General features: G+C 54.5%; 1 protein-coding gene across 2 annotated transcripts in view; it reads right to left on the bottom strand.

Annotated features, from left to right (window-relative positions):
- Positions 1 to 288: 288 nt before the first annotated feature.
- Positions 289 to 20,655, bottom strand: part of TXNDC16 (thioredoxin domain containing 16) — a 60,221-nt gene continuing 39,854 nt past the window's right edge. For both annotated transcript variants that reach the window (XM_064142622.1, XM_064142708.1), the window contains 5 exons: positions 19,128 to 19,212; positions 11,710 to 11,848; positions 9,967 to 10,127; positions 7,220 to 7,410; positions 289 to 5,905 (listed from right to left, as the gene is read on the bottom strand). In XM_064142622.1, the coding sequence (XP_063998692.1) occupies positions 5,628 to 5,905; positions 7,220 to 7,410; positions 9,967 to 10,127; positions 11,710 to 11,848; positions 19,128 to 19,212 (854 nt within the window). In that variant the 3' untranslated portion in view covers positions 289 to 5,627. The remainder of the gene's footprint in view (positions 5,906 to 7,219; positions 7,411 to 9,966; positions 10,128 to 11,709; positions 11,849 to 19,127; positions 19,213 to 20,655) is intronic.

The raw sequence follows: 20,655 nt of genomic DNA on the forward strand, positions 1-20,655 counted from the left end.
CTGTCCTCATAGCAGAGCTGTTGCAGCCCTCTCAGCATCTTGGTGGTCTCCTCTGGACTGGCTCCAACACTTCCATGTCTTGCTTGTGCTGGGGGCTGCAGCACTGCACACAGAACTGCAGGTGGGGTGTGAGAAGAGCAGAGCCAAGGGGCAGATTTTCCTGCTGGCCATTCTGCTCTTGACCATGTTCCATCACAGCAATGCTGCAAGCCTTCCTCCCTCCAGTCAATGATGAGGGCCCTGCAGGATGCAGTGAGGATGGTGAAAAATCAACCAGACCACAGCAGGTGGAGAACTTCCTTGTTTCATCTGGTTTTACTAGTTCTGCTCTGCAGGACAAGCACATCACCCTTCTAACTTTCAGTGTATCATAATTTAATCACCTTTTAAGCACCTGAATGGTTCCCAACACACATGCAGGTGCCCACCTCTGCCCTGACACTGAAATGAAGCAACCACCGAAGGAAGAATCTGGTCTGGAGCCTCAGCTAGTAACACGCCAGAGCTCTTCAGCCCAGCGTGCACCACTCAGTGTCTGGGGAGATGAAGCAGTGCCCAGACAGGCAGAGGCTGATGCTTCCTGTGGTCTCTCAGCATCAGCATGTCCTGAGGCACAAACGAGTGGCAGACGAGCACACAAGTCCACTGGTGATCACTGGCTGCCTTCCACTCCTCTGCCTTGGAGCGATGTGTGCTGTGTGGCATCCTGCCCCCGGCGGGATGCTATGCTGGTGGGATGTGCTCCAGCCCTCACAGCTGCTCCAGGTCCAGACCTCTCCTCCATACAATCACAGAATGGGTTGGGCTGGAAATGCCTCTTAAGGGTCATCTAGTCTGACCTTCCTGCAGTCAGCAGGGACCTCTGTAGCTAGAGCAGGCTGCTCAGAGCCCCACACAACCTGACCTGGAATGGTTCTAGGGATGGGGCATCAAAACTGGCCACAAAAATGATCCTAGGGCTGGAAGCCCTCTGCTGTGGGGACAGGCTGAGAGTCTGGGTTGCTCAGCATGAAAAAGGCTCCAGGGAGACCTTCCAGTGTCCAATCAGTACTTAAAGGAGCTGATAAGAAATGCGGGGACAGACCTTTAAGCAGGGTCTGTCCTGACAGGTCAAGGGGTGGTGATTGGAAACTCCAGAAGGGAGACCCAGACTAGAGAGAAAGGAGACATTTCTGATGCTAAGGGTGGTGAGACACTGGCTAAGGATGCCCAGAGAGGTGGTAGATGCCCCATCCCTGGGACCATTCCAGGTCAGGTTGCCCGGGGCTGTGAGCAACCTGCTGCAGTTGCCGACGTCCCTGTTGAGTGCAGGGGTTTGGACTAAATGGCCTTTGAAGGCCCCTTCCAACCCAAACCATTCTGTGCCGTTATGACGAGGGAGATGCGGTCTGTAGGGCTGGAACTCCCCAGCCCCACAGGCTTGTTTCGCCGCGGCCCCGAGCGCCAGCAGCCAGCGGCAGCCCTGAGGAAGCCAGGGGCAGCCCTTCCCACCACGGCCACGCTCCGGCGGCAGCAGCCATAACCGAGATGTGCACTGACCCCTAGTGACAAGCCGCAAGGGACGCGCGGCCAGGAGCAGCGACGCAGGAAGCCTTCTCACCCTGCTGAAGCACAGAGATGCTCGGCTGAAGAGACCTTTACCATCCAGCCCACCGTTAGCCGCGTCCCTCAGCAGCACCTGCACAGCTTTTCAGCCCCTGCAGGGGTGGGGACTCCACGGTGAGTGGACCCAGATGCAGACTGACCGAACAGGAGACACAATTCATCAGGGAGAGCCCCCAGGTACTGCGCTCCCCCTGCGCCGAGCGGGACAGCGACATCCCTGGGGGCAGACTGGGAGACGGCTGAAGTTCAGCTTGGAGAGCCCAGCAGCCCGAGGCCAAGAGGGCAAATGGTCTCCTGGGGGTGTTCAAGGGTGGCTGGCAGGTCAAGGCAGCTTCTCCTCCCCACCTAGTCCAGCTTAGTGAGGCCACCTCTGGAGCCCGGGGTCCAGTTCTGGGTTTCCAGTTCCAGGGAGACAGGGAACTACTGGAGAGAGCCCAGCAGAGGCTACAGAGGTGCTGGGAGCCTGGAGCAGCTCTGTGAGGAGGAAAGGCTGAGCCCTGGGGAGGGGCAGGCACAGAGGGGATCTGAGCAGTGCTCAGCAAGAGCTACAGAGCCTGTGGGGGCAAGAGGATGTGGTCAGGCTCTTTCAGTGGTGCCCAGTGACAGGCCAAGGGGCAGTGGGCACAAGCTGGAACCCAGGAGGTTCCACCTGAACAGGAGGAAATTGTTTGCTGTGAGGGTGCTGGAGCCCTGGAGCAGGCTGCCCAGAGAGGTTGTGGAGCCTCCTTCTCTGGAGAGATTCCAAACCCACCTGGGCACTGTGCTCCTGGGCAAGCCACCATGGGTGCCCCTGCTTTATCTGTGGGGTTGGACTGGATGATCTCCAGAGGTCCCTTCCTGACTGACTCTCCAGATCTGTAGCAGTGTCATATAGCAGAGGAATGATGGGAACTGGTGGAGGATCTGCTCATGCCCTGACCTACTCATTCCCTTGGGAATGCTCAGAGCACAGCAGCTCCCATCCATGTGCCACACTTGATTACTTTAAATACATGTCTTGGCTCCAAGCCTGCCATTAAGTCCAAAAAAAGGCCTTTCAATTAAGGGCTTCATGGAGAACCCAGGACTAATGGTCTATTTCTGGGCATTTCAGAACACTCTCAGCCATGTGGGCTGCCTCCAGGATGAGGAACAGAGACTTTGCAAGCCCCTCAACAGCTCCTTACCATCAATTTTCCCCCTTTCCAGTAACTGCAGAGCCATGAGGAGGAGGACCTAACCCTCCCCACACATTTCTATGGTGCTGTGGAAGGGAGCAGATGTCTGTGGAAGGGAGAGGGATGCTGAGCATGGCACAGGTATGGCTAGACAGAAGTGGTCTCTCCCCAGCTCACATCCCATGCTAACCTGCTCAGACCCTTCAGCAGGGCCCATTTGCTGACCGCAGGAGAGGGGCAGAGCCTGGAGAGCCACTTGCCCAAGCCTTCCTCTTCCCACCCAGGGGTGATGTGAAGCAGCTCCATCCCACCTTGCAAGGGTCCTCCAGCGTTTCACCTCCACCTGCTCAATGCCAAAGAGCTGGGCTTGCTGCAGACCTTCCCAGCACTAGCCCCAGCCCCAGCCCCAGCCCCAGCTCAGTAGGCACCAACCTGGCTGCTGTCACTGAGAGCAGAGAAAAATTGAGGCTGCAAATAACCCCCTGGGCTTGTAACCAAGAAAATGCCAGCACTGAGCAAAGCCATCTCCTAACCTGCCTGCCCTTGGGATTTGCTGGCAGGCTTCTGGTCCCAGCTATTCAGGACTGCCATGATGACTTGAGCTCTGCCTTTGTAGTAGAACGGCTTTAACCACTTCTCTTACCTCCTGCACCACTACAGGTGAGGGACTGGCCTGCTGGAAACCAGCTCCATGGAGAAGGACCTGCAAGCCCGGTGGACAAGTTCACCATGAGCCAGCAATGTGATCTCATGGCCAGTGGTCTCCTGGGGTGCATTAAAAAGTGTGGCCAGCAGTCCAAGGGAGTTCTGCACCTCTACTCTGCCCTAGGAAGGCCATATCTAGAGTACTGAGTCCAGTTCAGCAGACAGGGAACTACTGGACAGAGTCCACTGGAGTCGATAAAGATGCTGAGGGGCCTGGAGCAGCTCTGTGAGGAGGAAAGGCTGAGCCCTGGGGCTGTTGAGCCTGGAGAAGGGCAGGCACAGAGGGGATCTGAGCAGTGTTCAGCAAGAGCTAAAGGGTGGGGGCCAAGGGGACAGGGCCAGACTCTTTCCAGTGGTATCCTGTGACAGGACAAGGGTCAGTGGGTACAAAACTGGAACCCAGGAGGTTCCATCTAAAGATGAGAAGTTTCTTTGCTGTAAGGGTGCTGGACCCTGGATCAGGGGGCTCAGAGGGACTGTGGAGTCCCTTTCTCTGGAGAGATTCCAAACCTGCTTGAACACTGTGATCCTAGGAAGGTGCTGAGGGTGACCCTGCTTTAGTGGGGGAGTTGGACTGGCTGAGCTCCAACCCCTCTCGTGCTGAGATTCTGTAAACACAAAGGGGTGACAGCCTGAGCAGCCCTGGTGTGGGTGGCACACTTGCCCTCCCAGCCCCACAGTGCAGATGTCATGGCTTTTGGGGAGCACTGACTGCTGACATGCAGCTGCTGCTGCAACCACGGAGGGAGAGAAAAGTGCTTTTTCTCACAGGCTCAGCCACCCCCTCCTGCCTGGGGGGCAACCAAAGAGCCCAAGTGAGACAAACAGAAGTACAGAGCCAAGCTCTGCTGATTTGACTCTTCCAGCACAGCTCCTCGTGTGGTTGAGCCTCCAGCATGTGGTGAGCTCAGCTCACCTCTTCAGCGCCGGGCAGCTGTCTGCGCTCGCTGAGGTGCGAGCTCACCCTGAGCCACAGATGTGCTCCTGCAGCCAAGAAGGCAAAAGGTCCCCTGGGGTGCACTAATAGCTCTGGCCAGAAGGTCAAGGGGGGGGTTCTCAACCCCACCTACTCTGCCTCAGTGAGGCCACCTCTGGACAGCAGCTGGGAGGCCCAAGGTGTGGGCTGTATGAACACATTCAAGGCAGAACAACCAAGGCAATGCAGCAGGGAACTCACAGGGACACTGAGGGGCTGCTTTGTAGCCTCTGCACGAATTTACAGCTGCAAGGACTTCTCTCCCTGGTGTAAAGGCCTAGGGACAGATGGGGTAGGGAGAGGGTTTCAAACCCTGAACATGGGTTAATGGCCATGGCGGTGGTCAGGTTGATGGTTTGACTCAGTGATCATAGAACCACAGAATGGTTTAGGCTGGAAGGGAGCTCAAAGCTCAGCCAGTCCCAAGCCCCTGCCACAGTCAGGAACACCTCCCACTAGAACAGGTCACTCAAGGCCTCATCCAACCTGGCCTCAAACACCTCCAGGGAGGGAGCAGCCACAACCTCCCTGGGCAACCTGTGCCAGTCTCTCACCACCCTCACTGCAAACAACTTCTTCCTCACATCCACTTTCAATCTCCTCTCTGCCACTTCAAACTCATTCCTCCTCCTCCTGGCATTACCAAACCTTGTCAATAGTCCCTCCCCAGCCCTCCTGTAGCCCCCTTCAGATCCTAGAAGGCTACTCCAAGATCTCCTGGAAGCCTTCTCCTCTCCAGGCTGCACAGCCCCAACTCTCTCAGCCTGTGCTCAGAGCAGAGCTGCTGCAGCCCTCTGAGCATCTTGATGGCCTCCTCTGGACTGGCTCCAACACTTCCATGTCCTGCTTGTGCTGGGGGCTGCAGAACTGCCCCCAGGACTGCAGGTGGGGTCTGAGGAGAGCAGAGCCAAGGGGCAGAATCCCCTCCCTTGCCCTGCTGCCCACACTGCTCTGGCTGCAGCCCTAGGTCTTAGAGATCTTTTCCAATCCAAACAATGTAATGATTCTATGATTGTGGGCCAGGTCGTTTGGGGCTCTAAGCAGCCTCCTCTAGTGGCAGATGTCCCTGCTGACTGCAGGTGAGTTGGACTAGACAGCCTGGAAAGGTGCCTTCTAATCCAACCCATTCTGTGATTCTAGGACCCCTCTTCTTTCCCTGCCCCAGGCAGGAGGGTGCCCAGCTCTCAGAGCTCACTGGGTCTCTTGCCCTGCTTCTCCCTTGCTGCCAGTCTTGGGGCTGTCCCCCGCAGGTCCCTCCCAGCAGATGCAATTTTCTCGGCCTTGGTCTCTTGGGATGGCTCCTCCTGGACGGTGCTGTCCCCTCTCAGGCTTCCTGGCGGGCTCTGCGCCGGCGCATCCCCATGCTGGTGGGAGGTGTAGGGGGAGGGCTCAGCTGCCTCCATCATCTGAAGGAAGTCATAAGCAGGGAGAGGTGGCTTCCAGTCTTCTGCAGACAAGGTACCTGAGAGGCAGAACACCCCATGTTAATGACTTGTGCAGCCCCACTGCAGGGACATTTCCCTTGCAAAGGAATTAAGGCTTTTTTCTGCCCTTGCAGTGCATGCAGAGAGCATTCCTTAAAGACCACCTTCTCTCCTCCCAAACTAACCATCGCCCAAATTAAACCACCCAGGAGTCCAGGAGCATTTACTGGAGCTGGCCAAGGCTGTGTGGGTCCCTCTGCCTCCAGACACCTCCACTGTAAGGCTCACACTGCCATCTGCCTGCCAGCAGCTGGCCGTTTCGCTGGGGTCCAAAGTAGCTGTCCATGACAATGCGCTGCTGAAAAGCTGCGAGGAGTGAGGGGAGGAGGAAGTGGTCCCCTTCCTGAAGATGCTCTCTAATTGCTCCTTTTGAGACTCATCGCAGAGTGTGTGGCACTTCAAAGCATGAGGAAGGAGGTTGTGGTGGCTTGGCGCAGCCTTTGGCTATGCTCAACCACCAGTTCACCCCTCTGACACCCCTGAAAACTAAGGTCCCTACCTAGAGAGCCCACCTGCCAGCCAAATGCCTCCAGCAGTGCTGAAGGAGGAGGTGTGGGAGGCTGCCTGTCTGACGGGGCTCTCTCAGAGGTTCTTGTGTCAGAAGTGGCACCTTTGGCTCTGCTGGAGCCTCCCCATCTCACCTCACCACGCCTTCGGAACGCTCACTGCAGCAGGCTTTGTAAAACTCAGAGAGCTCAGGTGGAGTCACCCTGTGGCCTTCCCAGAGCCTGGGTAAGGCTGGCAGCCATTAGTTCCCAAGGGCCCTGCAGCAGCCCGTGGCTAAGATGGACAAGATACACAGGACACAGGGGAGGAAGATCTGTGCACCCTTCCCCCGAGGCTTCAGCAGCTGATGAAGAATTCTGCCTGGTACAAGCCAGCCCTTGATGTCTCACAGATCACAGCAAGGCACCAGCTTCCTTATCCTCTCCCACCCAAGAACGTGCTGGAAGGTGCCTGAAGAGCAGCCCTCCCTATGCTAGGGAGGCTGGAGATGTTTTATGAGGCAGCTGTGCCCCAGAAGGTCCCGAGAACAGAGCCAGCGCTGGGGCTCGTCAGAAGAGATGCCGAGGCAGAACTATTCAGCACTTGGCGCTGAACATCACACAGCCCCGGAGCAAACTCACCAGCATGGTTATTCTCTTCTGGCTGGACTATTTGTACTTCTCCAGCTCAAACTTGCAGAGCTACTTTTTCCATCGTTAAATCCCGGGGCAGACAATTTATTGCTCATAAACAGAGCAGAGCTAACAGTGTGTGCTTAGGAACGCTACAAACCCACGGCCACTTACTGCTGGGAATCTCCAGTCCTGCCTTCAGCCTCTCCAGCCAAGACAAGACGTTCACTTCAGTGATGGACTGCTCTGGTGGGAACTGGAATACCTGGCCCCCAACATGAAGGTTGACCCAGATGAGGAGAGGCAGAGGGGGCACTGTGGCAAAGTATGCCTTCAGGATCCCACGCCCCACCGGAGTCTTCTTCCTGGGGGGAAGAGGAGATTCAACTTGTTCACCAGCAGTTCAGCAGCACCAGCCTGAGGGCCAAGCAAGCACCAAGGCCTGGGGCCACATCCAGCAAAACACATGCTTTGGTTTGTGGCACAGCTCTAGAAGCTCACCACATTATTTATAAGCTCAATCATTACTTAATAGCTCATCCCCTCACCACAAGGACACTGAGGTGCTGGAGCACCTCCAAGGAAGGGCAACTGAAGCTAGTCTAGAGAACAAGCCCTGCAAAGAGCAGCTGAGGGAACTGAGGCTGGTCAGCCTGGAGAAAAGGAGGCTGAGGGGAGATCTTCTGTCTCTCTAGGACTCCCTGAAAGGAGGAAAGCCTCCTCCCAAGGAACAAATAACAGGACAAGAGGAAATGGCCTCAGGTTGCATGAGGGGAGGTTTAGGTTGGACATTACAAACAGTTTCTTTCCCCAGAGGGTTGTCAAGGCCTGGCACAGGCTGGCTGGGGCAGTGGTGGAGTCCCCATCCCTGGAGGCATTTCAAATCCTTGTAGATGTGCCTGAGGGACATGGTTTAGTGATGGACCTGGCAGTTGTGGTTAACCTTAAAAGTTCTCCTCAACCAAAAAGGTTCCACGACTCAACGCCTTAGCAGGGCGGTAGGGTCCAGTGGAGAGGGAGTGGAGAGCAGATGAGGTATGCAAGGAAATGCTCAAGCAGAAGGGGCTGGGGCACAATTTGCAGGAGGGTGTGAAATGTTTAAGAAGAGGTGAAAGAGGAATGGGACAGGTCCTGCAGCCCCTCATGGTTAGTCCCTCCTTGCAGAGAGGGCTACCAGCTCACTCCAGCTCCAGGGCTGCACCAAGGCCACAGGGGGTGGACAAGGAGGTGCTAGCGCAGGGGGCTGTGCTCAGTTGGTCCAGCCCCTGGGCAGCTGCTGAGTGCTTCCCCACAGCCTGAGGAGCCGAGAGGGCAACTGCCCCCAGTGACGTGGAGAGAGTCAAAAGAGGACACTGAGATGGAGGAGCAGCAGGCCCATGAAGCACTGTTTGCAGGCTGAGCGGTGCTGAGGTCCAAGCTGCCTCTTACAATGAGAACAAGGTCCTCTTTTTAGGACTAAGCTACTCACTGCCCAGGGCAGTGGTGGAGACCCCATCCCTGGAGGGCTGTGTACATGTGCTGCTGAGGGACATGCTGTAGTAGTGGACTTGGCAGAGGAGGGTTAGTGGTTGGACACGATGCCCTTAGAGGCCTTTTCCCACTGCCACCATTCTGTGATGCTTTCTGAGATGCATACTCTGCTCCCTTCTGTGATGAAGTCCTTTTGCTCTGCCACAGGCCAGCTTTCTCCTGGGGAAAGGAGAGCACAGGCTGATGTGTAGGTGGGGAAGTTCCAGGGGCTCTTGTTCCTGGCAAACAGATTGTCTTCTCTTTGAACCCATCTGCACTCCCCCTTAGCTCAGCCTCAGCCTACGCTGCCCAGCACTTCCCAGACTTCAAAGCATATGCTGATTAATTCAGTGAGGTGTCTCTGGGCTTGGGCAAAACAAACAGAGGACAACACTTGAAAACACAGCTAGGAAGGAGTAAACCCAAAAATCCCTTCTGCAAATTTACATTTCTTAGCTCCTGGATTGATTTTGTTCCTTGACTATTTTTCAAGCTTGCCTTAGGGGTCCAATTCTGGTGTCCCCATCACAGAAGGACACAGAACTGTTAGAGTGAGTCCAGAGGAGGGCCACAAAGATCCAAGGGCTGGAGAATGAGGACAGACTAAGGGACAGACTCCAGGGGAACCTTACAGATGCCTCCCAACATCTGAAGGGGAACCTACAGAACCTACCGGAAGGCTGGAGAGACTTCCCATAAGGGTGTCTAGCAACAGGACAAGAGGAGACTGATTTTAAGCTGAGGGAGAGTCGGTTTAGACTGGATCTCACAAAGAAGTTCTTCAGTATGAGGGTGGTGAGATTCTGGAGTGGGTTGTGCAGAGAGGCTGTGGATGCCCCTTCCCTGGAGATGTTTAAGGCCAGGCTGGATGAGGCCTTGAGCAATCAAGTCTAGTTGAGAGCCGTCCCTGTCCATGGCAGGGAGGTTGGAGTAGATGACCTCTAAGGTCCCCTCCAACGCAGTCCATCCTATGGTTCACCCACTGGTTCTTCTGGCTTCTGCCAGCTTTCCCCCAGGCAACAATCAGTACTTTTCCTGCAGAAAAAAATCACCACGAGACACTCCTAGGAGGGCAAATCTTTTCTCCCACATGTGGCAGAAGTAAACATCACACCAAAGCCAGGGTCAAGGCACCATCTGATATCTCTGAGAACATTTTAATCTACTGATAAGTCTTTCTGCCATCAATTAAGCATTTCCTGATTTTACTTTGATGTGCAGCTTTGCAGCTGCTTAGCAGAGACTCTGAATCACTGCTAAATGATTTGACCTCTCAGCTGATGATGACTGGAGAACAATTAGTGCCATTACCAGCCTGAGAGTAATTGCAGAGGCTTTGTTTTTACTTTCTCGCCCTGAAACGCTAAGAGCCAGCTAATGGAGAGAGGAGAGAGAGGTTTTCACACACTCACAAGCTCAACCAGCAAGCCACAAATGTGTGCTGGGCTCTTCCTTTTGCCAGCTTCAGCATTTCCTCACTTTGCATCCGATCGAGGTCAGCGGCGCTGAACAAGAGCAGGAAGGGCCTTCTGAGCTGCAAGTACTGGGGGAGGTTCTGCACGGTGATTTCTGGCTGCAGAACAGCAAAACAAGACGTTGGGGGTTCGAGGCAGGGGGAATAGGATGAAGTTAGACTTTCTGTCTCTATGTGAGGAGCTGAGGGGCTAAGCAAGGCTGTGGCACCCACACTGAGTGCAAGCAGGTCAAAACCAAAGTGTGAGTGCCGGGATCTGAGTCGCCTGCACCCAGCCATGGCCAGGGCTGGTCCCCAGCAGCTTGGGCAGCAGGTAGGAGGAGATTCTGCCCCTCTGCTCCACTCGGCTGAGACCCCTGCAGTGCTGGGCCAGCTCTGGAGTCCTCAGCACAGGACAGGCAGGAATCTGTTGGGAGCAAGGCAAGAGTAGGCCACAACAGTGATCAGAGGGCTGGAAGCTCTCTGCTGTGAGGCTAGGCAGAGAAGACTCCACAGAGACCTTCTGGTGGCCTTTCTGTACTTAAAGGGGCCAGTTAGAAAGCTGGGGACAGACTTTGGAGCAGCGCCTATTGTGACAGGACAAGGGGTGATGGTTTGAACTAAAGGAGGGAGACTCAGACTAGGGAGAAGGGAGAAGGTTTTGATGCTGAGTGTGGTGAGCCCCTGGCTTGGGTTGCCCAGAGAGGAAGTAGATGCCCCATCCCTGGAACTATTCCAGATCAGGGTTCAGCTGCAGATGTCCCTGCTGGCTGCAAGGGGTTTGGAGTAGATAGCATTTAAAAGTCCCTTCCAACCCAAACCATTCTGTGGACCTTGCACGCAGTAGCTGGGGCTGGAGGAGCACCTGTGTGCCGTGAGATGAAGGGCTGTGAAGTGGGGCGCAGCAGCATGGCTGGCTCAGCACGGCTGGCTTGGCATGGCTCGGCACAGCTTGGCATGGCTCGGCACAGCTTGGCATGGCTCAGCACAGCTCAGCATGGCTGGCTCAGCACAGCTGGCTCGGCACGGCTCGGCACAGCTTGGCATGGCTGACTCAGCACGGCTGGCTTGGCATGGCTGGCTCGGCATGGCTCAGCACAGCTCGGCACAGCTCGGCATGGCTGGCTCGGCATGGCTGGCTCGGCATGGCTCAGCACAGCTCGGCACAGCTCAGCACGGCTGGCTTGGCATGGCTGGCTTGGCATGGCTCGGCACAGCTTGGCATGGCTCAGCACAGCTCAGCACGGCTGGCTCAGCACAGCTGGCTCGGCACGGCTCGGCACAGCTCAGCACGGCTTGGCACAGCTCAGCACAGCTCCGCACAGCTCAGCAAGGCTAGCTCAGCACAGCTCGGTCCGGCTCGGCATGGCATGGCCTGGCCTCCCCTCACGGCTTCCTGCCCTAGCCAGGCTCTGACAGGCACTTCACGAGGTAGGGCGCAGGCCATGCGAGCAGCCAAGCCAGCGGAGCAGCAGTGAGCACAGGCCAGGCAGAAGCTGTGCACTTGCTGCGTCTCCTCCCTTGGCACCGCAGAGCGGAGAGCAGGTTTCTGTCCAACTGTCTGATCCAAGCCATGAAGCTGAGAGCCAGAGCAGCTCAGCACAAGAGAAACAAGTAAGCAGCTGCCCCCGTGCAGCTCCATGCTGTCATCAGTGCTCCTGCAAGTGACCGCAGCGGGAGACAGAAACAACTTCCTACTTACAAAAGTGCCCAGCAACTCGTTTCTGATCAGCTGCACCATCTCCTGCGCACTCTCTTTGGCCAAGGCAATGCCTTCCACGCTCTGCCCTCCGCTCCTGGCAAGGAGGATGGCTGGGGGGGACACGGCGTACTTATGGGACCTGCAGAAGGAGAGATGGTAACCAGGACTGCTCCAGACACTCCACACGGCCAAGGCTGCTGCACGCAGAGCTGGTAGCTCCACGGTGAAAGAGTGAGGATCAGGACGTGGTGGCACCTGCAAGAGGAAGGGGTCACGTTCCCCATCACCACCCCTCCGGCCCTGCACGGTCCTGGTTTGATGGGAAGAGGTGATTCCCTCATCCCCTTCTGAAACAAGCATGTACCCAGCTTGCATCAGACACACACCCAAGAGGTTCCTCTCCAAAGCAGCACCATCCAAACTGTTCCATTCTCACACTGGGGTTAGGTGGAGCAAAAAAAAAAACCACTGACTTCTTCTTGTTGGTAGATACCCCCCCAGGGCTTCCCTCTGCCTCCCACGGCAAACAGGAGGTCTTAGACTCCCTGAAAGGGACAGCAACCTGCACAAAACAAGCACCAAGAGACCTGATTTCTGGGCTTGGTGAACATGGGCACCCTCAGTGAAGTCCAGCTGGAGCAGCACACACGTACTCCTGGTGGAGAAAGCAGCCTGACCTTTGCTCCCCAGTGGCCTTCTGGTTAGGAATCATAGAGAATGGGTTGGGAGGGACCTTAAAGATCATCTCTTTCCAACCCCACTGCCATGGGCAGGGACACCTCCCACTGGTCCAGGCTGCTCAAATCCCTGCCCAGCCTGGCCTCGAACATTTTCACAGGTGGGGCATCCTCAACCTCTGGGAAACCTGTTCCGGTGTCTCACCACCCACAGGGTGAAGAATTTCTTCCTAATGCCTCATCTAAATCTCTGCTCTTCAAGTCTGAAGCCCCTGGAAAAAGCCCATCCCCACCTTTGCTCTAGATTGCCTTTAAGTACTGGAGTTCAGGGGCAGTTACAGAAAAGCTGAGGAGGTGGAAAGATCAAAAATAGTAAAAGCCTGGGCAAGGAAAGGGCATGAGGTACACAGAGACGAGAGAGCACTTCCTGCAAGTCTGAGGAACTTCAGCCCTGAAGGCTCCAGATGGCAGTGGCCAGAGGAAGGGTGTGACAGTGAAAGTACTCTGTCTCAGCACTTTTTTGAGGGGGCTGAGTGGCTGCAGTTTAGAGTTTGCAAGGGCTGCTGGCAATATCTCAAAGGCTGTGACAGCAGAGCTGCCAGGGAAGTGAGCAAGGTGCATCCACGTTTTGAGGTGGGGAGGTGGGCAGCCTTTGGTTTCCTTCTCCAAAGCAGCCTGCTCCATCTTTTCTGTCCTCCCTGCGAGAAGGAATCAACACAGACTCAGCCTATGGCAAAGGCAGCTCCCAGCAAAGTCATGTTGCAATCACTTGCACTTCCCTCCGTGGTTTGCCCAGGCAAGTTCACAGAATCACAGAGTGGCTTGGGCTGGAAGGCAGCTCAAAGCTCAGCCAGTCCCAACTCCCTGACATGGGCAGGGACATGTTCCACTAGAACAAGTCACTCAGGGCCTCATCCAGACTGGCCCTTAACATCTCCAGGGAGGTTGTGGAGCACAGAAGCACCTAATGTGTGTCCAAGGGACACCCCAGATCTGCACAGATGCCCTGAGAAAGAGTAATGAATGACTGGACTTACTTTCAGGCCTGCAAATGTTGTGAACATGTGGGTAAACCATTCTTGGATTTATCTGAGCCACTTCAGTTCCATTTTGCAGTATCCTCTGCTTTATCTTCATTTATCTTCATCAGCTCAGCCCTGAGCTCAGCTTTCCCCTTTCTGCCCACATTCCTGAGTGTCACCAGTCAAGAGCTGAGTTTTGTACTACTGGGAACCCTCTGGTCTGTTAGGAAGGTCTTTAGCTTGCTGTTGTCATTCAAACCAACCTGCATTTATCATTGGTGATGAAAGGGAAACCCCCAGAACATGTTTGCATCCAGGGGTTTTAACTTCTCAAACCCTCACAGCTCTGAAAAAGACTCTCTGCGTTGATGACTTCTCACAGGAGGTTAAGGACTCTTGCTCCCTATGGCTAAACTCATCAACTTATACACTGATCTGCTCCTCCTCTTCCCCATCCTGCAAACAGGTAAGATTCAGTGATGAAATATTTACCAGCAGGGATGCATTTCATGCACTGGCTCTATTTTAGGCAAATTGATGGATAAGAAACACAAGTACCAGAGAAGCACCCAAAAACGGGGTCATGCAAAGCAGCAGCAGAACAGAAGCCTACAAAAACGACATGAGCTGCAGTTTGAAGTCCTTGGGTTCGTAAAGATTTCTTCAATCAGCCTTGAAAAACCACCAAGCACCAAAAGCTTGGAGTATTTACACCAGGAGCTTCACATGTGCCTAGCCAGCAGAGTTCTAAGGAGCAATGCAACGCTCCTTCACAGCCAGGGTGCTCAGGCATCAGAGCAGGCTGTCCAGGGAGGCAGCGGAGTCACCATCCCCGGAGTGAAGTGGTGCTGGGGGACGCGGTTTCAGGGCAGCGGTGGCATTGTGAGTGGTTGGACTGGTGATCCCAGAGGGCTCTTCCAACTTTTCTGTGATTCTGCTGTGAGGATGTTGAGACACTGGAGCGCAGTGGCCACAGAAGTTGTGGCTCCCCCATCCCTGTCCAAGGGCAGCTTGGGCAGGGCTTTGAGCAAACTGACCTAGTTGAAGATGTCCCAGTTGGCTGCCCATGGCAATGGGGTTGGAACTTGACATCTCTAAGGTCCCTTCCAACGCAAACCATTCTACAACTCTATAATTAGAGGAATGGAACATTTAGCTTAAGAGGAAAGGCTGAGATTAATGTTTGCAAATATCCAAATGTGAGTACTGGGAAGATGGGGCCAGACTCTTCAAAGTGGCCCCCCACGAGAGGACAAAAGGCAATGGGCGCAAACTTGAATAGAGGAAGTTCCATCTAAACACCTCTAGGGAGCTTCTAAACCTGCTAGGACACCCAGGAGATGCTGTGGACGACTGATTCAGCAGGAGGGCTGGACTAGACGATCTCCAGAAGTCCCTTCCAAGCCCCGCCGAGCCCTGATCCTCTGATTCATATGATCGGCAGCCTTTGATAAGGAAGTTTCTTAACCACTGCCAAGAAACTCAATAAATTCCCCGCCTAAGAGCTGGAGCCTGGCCCTGAGATCACTTCTGATCTCACCGGGACCCAGCGCATTGCTGCCGGTGACAGCTGTGTTTGTCCAGCAGCTGGGTAACTCGAGACGCGCATCTCAATCACAGCCATCTGCAAACAAACCCTTGGCGGCAACCTGCGGCGTCTGAGCGTGTCAGGCAGAAAGAATGGCTCCATTCAGAGCCTTCCTCTCCCTCAGCACTTCTGTTTCTTTGCATTAGTGACCAAGCAAGCAGGTGCCTGCTGAGCAAACAGTTCTGCGGACAACCTCCTTTGTGTATCCTGAACACCTTCTTCTTTAGGAAGAGGGGACCTGGCACTCGGCAGTCCAGCAGCCACGGGCAGTTCCTCCTCGAGGGCTGTGCAGAAGAATAGCTTTGCTTTGCTCAAGAAGGGAAGTGAGCACGGCTCTTGCATCAGGAATTCCTGAAAGTGTTTGCTTTTGACTTACAAGTAGAGAAGATGACCAGCTACAGTAGCTTCACCCTCAGATCACAGCCAGAACCCAAACGTGGCAGAGCCAGGATCAGTATGAACTGTGTCAGCGACCCCAACTAGACGGGACCATGCTGCAGAGGAGCAGCAGGGCGGAGGTGTGCTCTGGCATGTGTCACTGCTGAGCGAACACAGGCTGCTTCTGCTAGTACCTTCCTTTCTAAGCTCTCCTTTACACTGCCCCCCCTTCTACCAGCTGCTAACACCTTTAAAGGAGAAAAGTCTTTTAGCTTGGCTGGGGTCAGGCTTTGCCCTGAATGCTGCTGGTTGTGACTTCTGTACCAGTGACCTCCCACCCCAGCACTGACCAAGCCTGGCACTGCCTCACTTCCATGGCTTGGTGCTTTGGATCATAGAATCACTAAGGGTGGAAAAGACCCCTAAGGCTCATCGAGTCCAACCACGGCTGGGTTAACAGGAATGTGCTACCAAGAGGTTTGCATTTTAATCCTCCATGCAGAACACAAAAGCCCACATGGGATCATTAAATCACAGCATGTTCTGGGTGGGGAGGAACCTTTAAAGGTCATCCAGTCCAACACCTCTGCAGTCACAGCAGGGTTATCTGCAACTAGAGCAGGTTGCATCCAGCCCCAAACAACCTCACCTGGAATGGTTACAGGGTCAGGGAATAGACTACTGCTCTGGGCAACCTGGGATGGGGCCTTACCACCTTCAGCATCAGAACATTCTCCCTTCTCTCTAGTCTGAATCTTCCCCTTTTAGTTCAAAACATCACTCCTCACTGTCCTCAGCTTTCTGATCAGCCCCTTTAAGCACTGAAAGGTCAGCAGAAGACCTCTCTGGAGCCTTTTCTTCTCCAGGCTACACAACCCCAACTTGCTCAGCCTGTCCCCACAGCAGAAGGCTTCCAGGCCTTGGATCATTGTTGTGGTCTCCATATCTCATCACACACCATAGAGCTGCATCACCTCTCTAAGGAATCATAGAATCAACCAGGTTGGAAGAGACCTCCAAGATCATCCAGTCCAACCTATCCCCCAGCCCTATCCAGTCAACTAGACCTGGTTCTTAAACCCACACCTAGAAAACAGGCCAGGGACCTTCTGGGATTTTTAACCCTGCCTTAACAGCTAATTCCTGACGGAAATGAGATGTGAGGACAAGCCGAAGGTTCACCCTGGGTCTAGCTGCATGTACAGGCCCTGAAGCATCTCCCACAGTCTAACCCGAAGCAGTCTGCTCATCTATGCAGTCAGTGCATGGACTGGTGCATGCTCAGATCACATTAGCTCCAGCTCAGGGCACCACAGACCTCACCCAGCAAAGCCCTGACGTTGCTTTTACCATGTCTGCAGAAGGATGGCTACTGAATTTCTCCAGCACTCTTCCTCCACTATCATGGAATCATTTAGGTTGGAAAAGACTTTAGATCACTTAGTCCAACCATTAACTCACCACTGCCAAGGCCAGGGATGCACCTCCCCCAGGGTCTGGAAATCCTAGAACCATAGAACCAGTCAGGCTTGGAAGGGAGCACAAGGAGCAGCCAGTGCCAACTCCCCTGCCATGCCCAGGGACACCCTACCCTAGAGCAGGCTGCCCACAGCCTCAGCCAGCCTGGCCTTGAACACCTCCAGCCATGGGGCCTCAACCACCTCCCTGGGCAACCCATGCCAGCCTCTCACCACTCTCCTGCTCAACAACTTCCTCCTCAAATCCAGGCTGAATCTCCCCATTTCCAGCTTGGTTCCATTCCTTCCAGTCCTGTGACTCCCTAACAGCCTAAGAAGTCCCTCCCCAGCTTTCTTGTAGCCCACTTCAGATACGTAGAGGCCACAATAAGGTCACCTGGGAGCTTTCTCCGTCCCAGACTGAACAGCCCCAACTCCCTCAGTCTCTCCTCGTAGCAGAAGTGCTCCAGCCCTCACAGCCTTTCTCTGGACATGTTCCAGCACAGCCAGACCTCTCCTGTAATAGTGGCTCCAGAACTGGATGCAGTACTCCAGGTGAGGTCTCAGCAGTGTGGAGCAGAGGAGCAAGATCACCTCCCTGGCCCTGCTGCCTACAGTGCTCTTGCTGCAGCCCAGGCTCTGGTTACTCTCTGGGCTGCAAGAGCACACTGACTGAAATGGTGGTGAACATCTTGCTCCTGCCACAGGGAGGAAAACAGGCAGGCACACCTTTCCAGAAGAAAAGGTGCACAGTAGGAGTCACTGCTGAGAAGATGGAATTCAGCTCCTTTCCATTCTTGGCAGCCGAAAGCATCTCACAGACAGACCTGAGTGCTCAGGCTGCATCTGCCCAAAGTGGCTTAACACCCTTCCCAAGGCCCACACCACGGCAGCTCCAGGACAGACAGCTTGCTCCAGGCCTCTCAAAAGACAGCCTTCAAGCAGTCACAAGCAGCCTCCCTTTTGACTGCTCCTGGCCAGCTGGAGGCTACTACCAAAGAAAGACTCACATGGGCAGCCCTGGCTTTGCAGCAGTCCCCTTGTGCTCCCCTTCTCCATCCCAGCTCAGCAGGGACTTTTCCAGCATCAGGGCAGGGAAGAGGAGATGAGAAGGTAAAGGGACTGCAGAAAGAGGAAGACCAGTAATAACTGACCACTTCCTGATAGAAAGAGAAGGGTAGAAGTGTTTCCTCTTCCTTACACACTGCTCCTAGCTAGAAGGTATCCTTTTCCCAGCCTGTTTTTCACCTTCATACAAAGTTTGGACCTTTTTTGTATAAGAAACCCAAGGGATGGGAGGAGGACTGAAAATACCCAGCGTGAACTTCAACAGCAGGAAAGAAATTCTTTGCAGTAAGGGTGGTGAGACACTGCAACAGGTTGCCCAAGACAGTCATGGATGTCCCCTCCCTGGAGTTCAAGGCCAGGCTAGGTGAGGCCTTGAGCAACCTGGCCTACTGGAAGGTGTCCCTGCCTACAGCAGCAGGGGCTGGAACTACATGATCTTGAAGGTCCCTTCCAACCCAACCCAATGTATGTATCAATGAAAGGAGAAGATTGCTCATTCCAGCAGGGCCAAATGAGTTGCCTATGGACAGGTCCTACCTCAGTGGCAGAATCAGGGCTACATGTCCCAGGGCTACCTGTCCCAGGGCTACCTTTATAGTTCCTCAGAGCTGCTGCTAAGCCCAGCAGCAGCTCAACCCAGCACGGCCAGGTGTGCTAGTTTGAAGCAGGCTAGAATGTTTTGGTGAGAAAAACTTGATCATAGGCTGTGAAAGGAAAACAATGGTGATGTCTGCTTCCCTCAGAGTCTCGCTGAAGAAGAATGTAAACATTAGATAACACTCTTGGGCTGGGCTCTGACTGAGCTGCATCTCCTTAACCTCACCTGCCACTAACCTTGCTCCTTAACCTCTTGGCTGAACCTCTATTCTCCCTTAGGACTGGGGTAAGGTTGAGAGGGGCAGGGGGCAGGTGCAGGGGTGGTTGGGAGCCCCTCCTGGGGACTCAGGTTTCTGGGAGGGGAGTTGTGCTTCTGTATTACTTTTCCCTTGTATATTGCTGTCTATAACTGCATATATTGTAAATAGCTGCTTGTATATTGTGCTGCTGTAAATAAAAGCTTCATTTATATTCCCAGAGCCCGACTGAGTCTAGCTAGGTGCTTCTAAAGGGGGGGGGGGGGCAGGGTACACCCAAACCACCACACCAGGGAAGCTCTGTCTGGACATTTGCTTTCCATGACACACAGATCAGTTTGAATTCTGCTCAAAGAACGAGAGAAGCAACTCACAAAGCCAAGGCATCATCTTCTAAGTACATCCCCATCGCTACGTGGCCACTTAAGATGTTTCCTGCCTCTTCGAAAGCTTCCCTGGCTGCAAAGAAGAGAAGAAAGAGAAAAAACCCACAGAGATGAAAACAAAGAGTAAAGAGAAGCATCAGTGTGCTCCTGGAAGCCATTGTCATGAGAACTGGACGCGTCTCCTGGCCACAGGCAGAAGCTGGCAGCAGCTAGGAGGATCAGATGGCAAGTTCCCATTATGAGAACAGTAGCTGCTGCTCCTCAGCCACCAGCATGGGGCTTCCAGGACAATGAGATGTCTTTGAGGACTTACAGGACTTAGTGTCTGTGGAAGGAGGAGACCAATTATAGGCCTAAACAGAAACCCTGTCAATCCCAGTGACCCTTGGAAGTGACTGTTGATGACTTAACTGGAGGAGTGCTAAGTGCCCAGTAGACAACCAACCTCTCCCCCACGTGCTTTGGGTTCTACCTCGCTCCTCAGAGCAGGCAGGGACTGGGGAGCACCCAGCTACAACAGCAAAGCTCAAAACCCTAAATGCTTTGCATACTCAGTGCTGTACTACTTTGGACAGCTGCAGAGAGAGAGCAGCACCTCCACCAACACAGCTCAGCTCCAGCCACCAGCCTGGAAGTGCTCAAGACCAGGTTGGAAAGGGCCTTGACCAACCTAATCTAGTGGATCCCAGGCTCACAGGATGTCAGGAGTTGGAAGGGAAACAAAGGGATCATCCAGTCCAACTCCCCTGCCACAGCAGGACCATCCAATCCAGATCAGGGCACACAGGAACACATCCAGACAGGCCTGGAAAGGCTCCAGAGAAGGAGACTCCACAACCTCTCTGGGCAGCCTGTGCCAGGCTCTGGGACCCTTCCAGGCAAGAAGTTCCCCCTTGTGTTGAGCTGGAGCTTCTGTGCTGCAGCTTCCATCCATTGCTGCTTGTCCTATCCCAGGGAGCAGTGAGCAGAGCCTGTCCCCCCCTCCTGACCCCCAGCCCCCTTATAAACATTTATCAAATCCCCTCTCAGTCTTCTCTTCTCCACACCAAGCAGCCCCAGGTCCCTCAGCCTCTCCTCACCAGGCAGTGCTCCAGTCCCCTCATCATCCTCAGAGCTCTCCCTTAGACCCTCTCCAGCAGATCCCTGTCCCTGTTCAAATGGGGAGCTCAAAACTGAAGGCAGTGCTCAAGATGAGGTCTCACCAGGGCAGAGTAGAGGGGAAGGAGAACCTCCCTGGATCTGCTGGACACACTCTGCTCAATGCCTCCCAGGACCCCTCCACCAGCACCCCCAGGTCCCTCTCCCCAAGGCTGCTCTCCAGCAGTCACCTCCCAGCCTGGCCTGCTGCAGTTTGTTATTGCTCCCCAGGTGCAGGACTCTGCACTTGTCCTTGTTGAGCCTCATTTGGCTCTCTGTGCCCAGCTCTATCTGTCCAGGTCTCACTGGCTGGCAGCACAGCCTGCAGCTGTCTCAGCCAAGCCTCCCAGCTTGGTGTCAGCAGCAAACTTGCTGGGCA

Source organism: Pogoniulus pusillus, chromosome 1, assembly GCF_015220805.1.
Source record: "Pogoniulus pusillus isolate bPogPus1 chromosome 1, bPogPus1.pri, whole genome shotgun sequence".
NCBI lineage: Eukaryota > Metazoa > Chordata > Aves > Piciformes > Lybiidae > Pogoniulus > Pogoniulus pusillus.